Source organism: Loxodonta africana, chromosome 3, assembly GCF_030014295.1.
Source record: "Loxodonta africana isolate mLoxAfr1 chromosome 3, mLoxAfr1.hap2, whole genome shotgun sequence".
Lineage (NCBI taxonomy): Eukaryota > Metazoa > Chordata > Mammalia > Proboscidea > Elephantidae > Loxodonta > Loxodonta africana.
The window spans coordinates 182019567-182026487 of NC_087344.1; the positions used below are offsets into that span (position 1 = coordinate 182019567).

The following is a 6921-nucleotide window of genomic DNA, read 5'->3' on the forward strand; positions in this document are numbered from 1 at the left end:
TGTTTGTTATGAACCATTGTATATACTTTGAATTTTTAATACAATAGGCTTGATGGGTTGGTTCGTAACTACGGGGACCAAGTTCATAACTTGGGGACTACCTGTATATTATATGGTGTTTGCACAATGTCCAAATCACATAACCTATCATTCTATAACGTTCTATTTCACAGAACGTATCATGGATGTTAAATGACGTATGACTGTAGTTTATATTCTTCACTCTCCTCCCTCCCTCCCACAGACTTACTGACACTCCAGGGTGTGTTTTAAAAAACCATATTATTTTATTACTGCCAGCAGGAGTGGCCTGCATGGGGTGGCAGATGTGCTGGGCTCAGGATGTGTGTAGGCTTCGAGCTGTAGATGGTGACTGGGACTGGAAGGAAGGGGGTTGGGCTTGGAGGCCAAGCTCAAGGGCCCCTCAGGTTTGCTAGTGGGGACGTCTCATGAAGGAGTCATGGCAAGCCTGAGCAAGGCCGCCGATAAGATTAAGAAATTCCTGGAAATCTAGCTGCCCATCAGAGTTGAGGTCCAGTTTCTTCATCATGCGGTCAAGGACACCAGGGTCCTTCTGGTTCTGCAAAGATAATAATAATACCTTTATATTATACTTCCTAAGATGTTTTCAAATGTGTTGCCACATCTTATTTTCACCAGTGTGAGGTACAGTGTAAGGGTTATTAATATTTCCATTTTTCAGGCACTGAAACAGACTGAAAAAGGTGAAGTGACTTCCCCAAGGGGCAGACCTGGGACTTGAACCCAGATTTTCTGGCTCCTAGTCCAGGGTTCTTTCTGCGATATCGATACTCGTTTAACTGTAAATTAGTGGAACACTTTTCTCAAGTGTTGCACGGAACTCTAATATATAAACTGTATAAAAGTGGAGTGATTCATGGTGGGAAGAGAACACAGGCCCGCCCTAATCAGCCTCATTCTTCACCCCCTACCCCCCAGCATATTTACAACCGCTGGACACATGTGGCTATTTATATTTAAATGAATTAAAATAAAAAATTCAGTTCCTCAGTTGCAATAGACATTTTTAAGTGCTCAATAGCAACATGTGGCTAATGGTTGCCACATTAGCTGGTGTAGACAGAACATTTCTGTCTTCGCAGAAAATTCCATTGGAGTGGAGGAATCCAATTAGAAAACTATTCTATTATACTATTTGCCATTTCATACGCCTCTCTCCCTAAATGGAAAAAAGGAATCACCATTGTCTATGTCATGCAGTTTGCACGTTTTGATCTTTAAAACACATCCTACTTCAGAGAAGAGACCTCTTACTAGTCCTCTAGAGTTCACCCTGAGACTTAAGGGCTGACTCAGCTTGGGCCGCTCTATGGACCTCTCAGCTTGGAGTGGGTACAAAGGAGTCAGGTTTGCACCAGGGCAGACACGTGCTATTCTTCCTGGAGTGGGGTCCCTTATTCCTGGCCCTTCTGCAAGGGTCTGGTTTTGTGCTTGGGTAGTCTGGGGGGCCAGGGCTGTGACCAGTACCTTTGTGAAGGCAGCCAGTTCTGTATTCATGAAGTTCAGGAACTCCCTCTTGGAGAGGGTAAGGTTTTTACCATCCTGTCCAGCGTACTTCTGGAAAACGGCAATCAGGGACTCGATGCACCGCTCGGTCTCCGTGGGGCTAGAGATCTTTGCCTTTGGAGAGAAGATTCAGGGCTTAGAAAAGGGCAAGATGTCAAGGGCTGGATGCTAGAGGACACTCTGGAGACTCTCAACTCCTTGTTTTAGGCCAAAGCAGTTTCCGAAAAGGCAGAGTCATTTTTAGGGGGTTGGGAGGCCCAGGATAACCACAGAAAGTCATCTTCTGTGTGTGGGCTTCCTTTCCACCCCTCCTCACAGTTTATTCCAGGTGAAATTTCAGGTAAAATGCAGTTTCAGGTAAATGTGGAACATGAGAGGTATATTTGAAAGCAGTAAAATAGACTTCCTAAATGAGGGTCAGGGTGGCAGGGTTTATGGATATTTTCAAGATGCTTGGATACATATACGTATAACCATATGTCCCAAAATCCATATGCACACTATGCATTGTCTATAGATTAAACACCTATTTTCCCAGAGTGTATAGTGTGTGATGAATGAAATGTCAGTTCTTTTAAAAGCAATATTGCATTCCTGAGACTTACGCATTTTCTCAAAGAAAACTAAAAGCATATCTATTATTACGTGTGTGGCAGGGGATATGTCTGAGAACTTTTTGGATGCTCAAAAGTGGCTTTCAACAAAACAGTCAACAATTACTTTAAGACAAAGAGAAGAAAGAAGGGATCAGGAAAACTAGATTAATGGAAACAGAACAACCAGAACAGAAAGAGTGAGAATGTTCATATATTGTAAAGAATGTAACCAATGTCATCGAACAACTTGTGTAGAAATTGTTAATGGAAACCTAAACTGCTGTGTAAACCTTCACCAAAAACACAATAAAGTCTTATAAAACAAAACAAAAATCCAAAAGTGGCTTTCATACTTGAAAGTTAACAACCATTAATTTTACATGTGAGGAAACTGAGGCACGAGAAGAAAATCGACGTGGCAGAGCCACCTTTAGAATCTGGGCCTCAAGGTCCCTTTCCTATAGTCCTCAGCCTTCGCTCTTCCCACTTCTAACCCAAACCAAACCCACTGCCACAGAGTTGATTCCTACTCTTGCTGACCCTACAGAACAGAGTAGAATTGCCTCATAGAGTTTCCAAGGAGCACCTGGTAGATTCGAACTGCCGACCTTTTGGTTAGCAGCCGTAGCTCTTAACCACTACGCCACCAGGGTTTCCTTTCCTCTTCTAGGTGCCACTAGTTCTCACAGGAATGGGCATGTCCCAGGGAGGAGCCTCTCAGGAGAAGTGGCTCTCTTCAAATCAGGAGGGTTCATATGGAGACTACTAGGGAGCTCCCACAGCATCCACAGAGCAGAAGAGTCAAATCCTCTGCTAGACACTCATTTTTTTATGTAATTTTTTTTTTAACGCTTTAGGTGGAAGTTTACAGAGCAAATTAGTTTCTCGATAAACAATTAATACACACATTTTCTTGTGACATTGATTGCCAGCCCTGTGATGTGTCAACACTCTCCCCTTCTTGACCTCTGGTTCTCCATTTCCATTCGTCCAGTTTTCCTGTCCCCTCCTGCCTTCTCGTCTTTGCTTTCGGGCTGGTGTGCCCATTTGGTCTTGTACACATGGTTGAATTATGTGTGTTATCGTTGGTGTTATAGGTCTGTCTAATCTTTGGCTGATGGGTGAACTTCAGGAGTGACTTCAGTACTGAGTTAAAACAGTGTGTGTGGGGTGCCATACTCTCTGGTTTCTCCAGCTTCTGTCAGGCCAGTAAGTCTGGCCTTTTTTTTTTTTTTCTGAATTTTGTTCTACATTCTTCTCCGGCTCTGTCCGGGACTCTCTATTGTGATCCCTGTCAGAGCAGTTAGTTGTGGACTCTACTTTCATCATGGAATTCTTCAAGGAAATGCTATCACGCTGAGCCTGCCAATCATTTTTTCACCAGGGACCCGGGGGGCCCCAGGAGTGATGATGAGCTCTGGGCTCCCCCTGGTGGATAAGACCAGTAACTGCAGACATTCTGGGACACTCCCCTGCCACACCCTTCCTCCCAGACTTTGCCACTGGCATTAACAATGGTTTATGTTTGGATGATGGCGATTGCAATTTCGCATTTAGCTTTTGATTTTTTCTTGGGTGGGGTGGACTTTCTGGAGCCTAGAGCTAAAGGCTTTCAGGACCCATAATTAACACGTGCTGAGGATTTCGTTATTGATCTGAACTCTCAGTCTCAGAGCTGCTTGCCTCCCTCCAGTAGCTTTATTGCCTGTCTCCCCAGGGGGTTCCCAGGCCTACATAAGATGCCCCCCCCAGGGGGCATTCAGAACAACCTAACTCTTCTGCAGTCACATGGTTGAAATCCTCCCCCCAGCCTAACAAACGTGAAAAAGAAGTCACACTTAAAAAGGAGTTAACTATGGCAGTTCTCATTCCCAACCAACGGCCCCCACTTTCCTCCTGTGGACCTACAATCTTCTCCACCTTCCTCAAGGGCAGGCAGCCTAGTTCTTCACCACTGTTAGTACTGGGCCTGCCTTTTCGCCGTACCATGAAACGGATTCACCCTTTTTCATGGAAAGGAAAAGTGGAAAAAGTAGGCGGAGATGCAGATTGACACACTAAAGCAGGAGTTGGCATACTTTTTTGGTAAAGGGCCAGATGGTAAACATTTTAGACCTTGTGGTCCATGTGGTCTTTGTTACAGCCTCTTAACTCTGCTGTGGTTGGAGGAATGCCACCATCCATTAAAAACCTGTTGCTGTCTAGTTAATTCTGACTCATGGCGACCCCACGTGTGACAGAGCAGAACTCCTTCCTAGGGTTTTCTTGGCTGTAATCTTAATGAAAACAGACGGCCAGGCCATTCTTCTGTGGTGCCACTAGATGGGTTTGAACTGCCAACCTTTAGGTTAGTAGTGGAGAGCCAACTGTTTCCACCACCTAGCAACTCTAAAGCAACCACAGACAATACCTAAATGAATGGGTGTGGCTGTGCTTCAAGAAAACTTTATGGACACTTAAGCTTGAGTTTCATATAACTTTCAGGTGTCACAAAATATTTTGATTTTTTCCCTAACCATTTAAAAAATGTAAAAACATTTCTCAGATTCTGACCCTGGGGCCATAGTTTGCTGACCCCTTAGAGAAGCAAAGGCGGAGGTAGATTTTGCAGGTGGATTAATGGAAAAGATAGAAGAAGGTTCAAAATGGAGAAGGAAGGCGCTGAAAGGAGAAAAGCAGGGGACGGACGAGTGAGTGCCTAAAAAGATGGTGGGGTAAAAGGAAAAGAAAGGAGGGCGCTTGCCTGGAACTGAGTCCCTCCCACATTCCTGGCTATGGTTCCCGGAGCGACAGGGTTTAGTTTCAGTCTCTTTGTGTCCTGGCCGTTTGGTTGCTTATTGAAACTGATTTTCTCTCAGGACTTAGACGACTAAGTTCTAAAGTGCTCTCTTTCTGGTTGACAGAAATTACTTGTGACGCCTCAGAGGATCCCAGCCCCCACCTTTAGCTTTTCTCACGGACCTCCCTGGCCAGTGACCGGGAGACTAGTACCGGAGGGGGCTTGGTGGGGGGAGGGGGGAGGGGCTTCAAGCAGAAACAGGAAATCATTGCAATTCCCTTCATTCCAGGCTGAGTGAGAAGCGCCCTGTTAGTGCCCCAAAACTGTGGTGGGGCCTTTCCCCCTTACCATGGAGGGCTCCAGAGCAGAGCACAGCGTAACTGTCACCAGGGCGGGCTCTGTACTTCCTCTTTCCCAGCCCTAGACCTTATCTTTACTAGAAAACAAAAACAACTACCAGTTTCCACACTTAGCCAGTTATTACAGGTATAATTTTAGGGCTGCTGCTTTTCATTCCCTCTTCCCTAATTCTCTCCCACGAGATTTATTATTTTTTTTTTCTGCTGTTTCCTGCCACGTCCACAGATAAAGATAAAGCCTGGTGGAAAGTATACATTGCTTTTATCCTTTTTTTTCATTTAAGAGGACGAACAAGAAAAAGTTAGGCTTACCATTTTGGAGCGGAGCAGAGAACCGTTCGCTGGGACTTGGGAGCGGCAGAGAACTGTGGGGTGTGCTGCTCTGCAGAGCTCTTGCCTCTCCGCGGCCCACGCCCTTCCCTTCTCCGACGTTGCTCAAGCCTTACTCAGACGGCCCCTCGCCTCTGGTTGGCCCGCCTGGTGCTCACAGATCAGGACTTGTCGGCCTCCGGCTTCCTTTGCTGAACACCCAACCTTTCCTTAAAACTCACACAAAACCCATTGCCCTCTCCTGAGTCACCCACTTTCTCTCTCCTCTTCCTGTGAACCTTTACAATTTTGACTTTTCTGAATTAAAAATTTCGCATAATAGTCTTTGGGAAGTTTGTCCATGGCTGTGGGTCTTTTCCTTGTCTGAGCTTATTCTGGAGATTAGCTGTGCAGAAAGGTTCCTTTTGCAAACGTATAAATCAGTGTTGTACAGAGTGTGCGTCATGTTTGTAGGGGAGAAGTTCGCTAGGAATGGGGCTGATAATTCCTGCACACTGAAGATATTTAATAAACAGTGCTAATTATCACCAAGTGGAGCACCCTTCTCTCAAACTCTTCCTCTCTAAACTGACAGTAAAATACTACCTCAATTAGAAATTGACCCATGAGAGCTGAGCATTTATCTGTCTTTGCAATGGAGTTTGGAAAAAAGAACCCTTTCTTTCCTGGGAATTAAGAAAGCTCTCTATTAAGAATCAGAAGCTCTGGGTTCTAGTCCTGGATGTATTCTTCGTTGCAATATTTCCATTTCCTTATCTGTAAAGCAGATCACACCACCCTTCCTACTTCATAGGATTGTTTTGACTGTCAAATGAGATAATCGCTCTGAGGGGGCCTCAAACCTGTGAAGTGCATACAAATGAAAATAAGGGACCAGGGGCTTTGCCTGGCACAGCTTTAGCTGTCATCTCTGAGCACTTGATGCCAAATCTTCATGTCTACTTTCAGCTCCTCCACAAAGAGAGGGAGAGGGGGAGGGGGAGGGGGAGGGGGAGAGCCTGTGCTCATGAATCCACTTGAAAGTCCCATTGGCACCTCAGACGCATTAGTTCAAGAAATAGCTTGTTTTCCCTAAACCTGTTTCAGTTCCCAGCTTTCTCCCTCTCTGCTAATGGTACTGTTGTTCTTCCATGATCCTGAATTGAGAACATTGGAGTCATTCTTTGACTCTGAAGCCCTCTTACCCCATGTCTGAGTAATCTAGTGTTCCTATAACAGAAAACTACAAGTGGATGTCTTTAACAAATACAAATTTATTCTCTCACAGTTCAGGAGGCTAGAAGTCCGAATTCAGGGCACCAGCTCCAGG

At 45.1% G+C, this 6921-nt stretch overlaps 1 protein-coding gene across 1 annotated transcript; it reads right to left on the minus strand.

Moving 5' to 3' along the window:
- Positions 1 to 263: 263 nt before the first annotated feature.
- Positions 264 to 5726, minus strand: S100A11 (S100 calcium binding protein A11). Its single transcript, XM_003409346.4, has 3 exons — positions 5595 to 5726; positions 1510 to 1662; positions 264 to 580 (listed from the first exon to the last, which is right to left on the minus strand). Exons 1-3 carry the CDS (start codon positions 5595 to 5597, stop codon positions 434 to 436), a joined length of 303 nt encoding a protein of 100 aa, XP_003409394.1. The 5' UTR covers positions 5598 to 5726; the 3' UTR covers positions 264 to 433.
- Positions 5727 to 6921: the final 1195 nt, after the last annotated feature.

What these genes read in the sequence shown, in the direction of transcription:
- S100A11 (XM_003409346.4), bottom strand. An exon ending in AACTGGCTGCCTTCACAAAG is followed by an intron (nt 581 to 1,509) that starts GTACTGGTCACA and finishes TTATCTTTGCAG; the next exon opens with AACCAGAAGGACCCTGGTGT.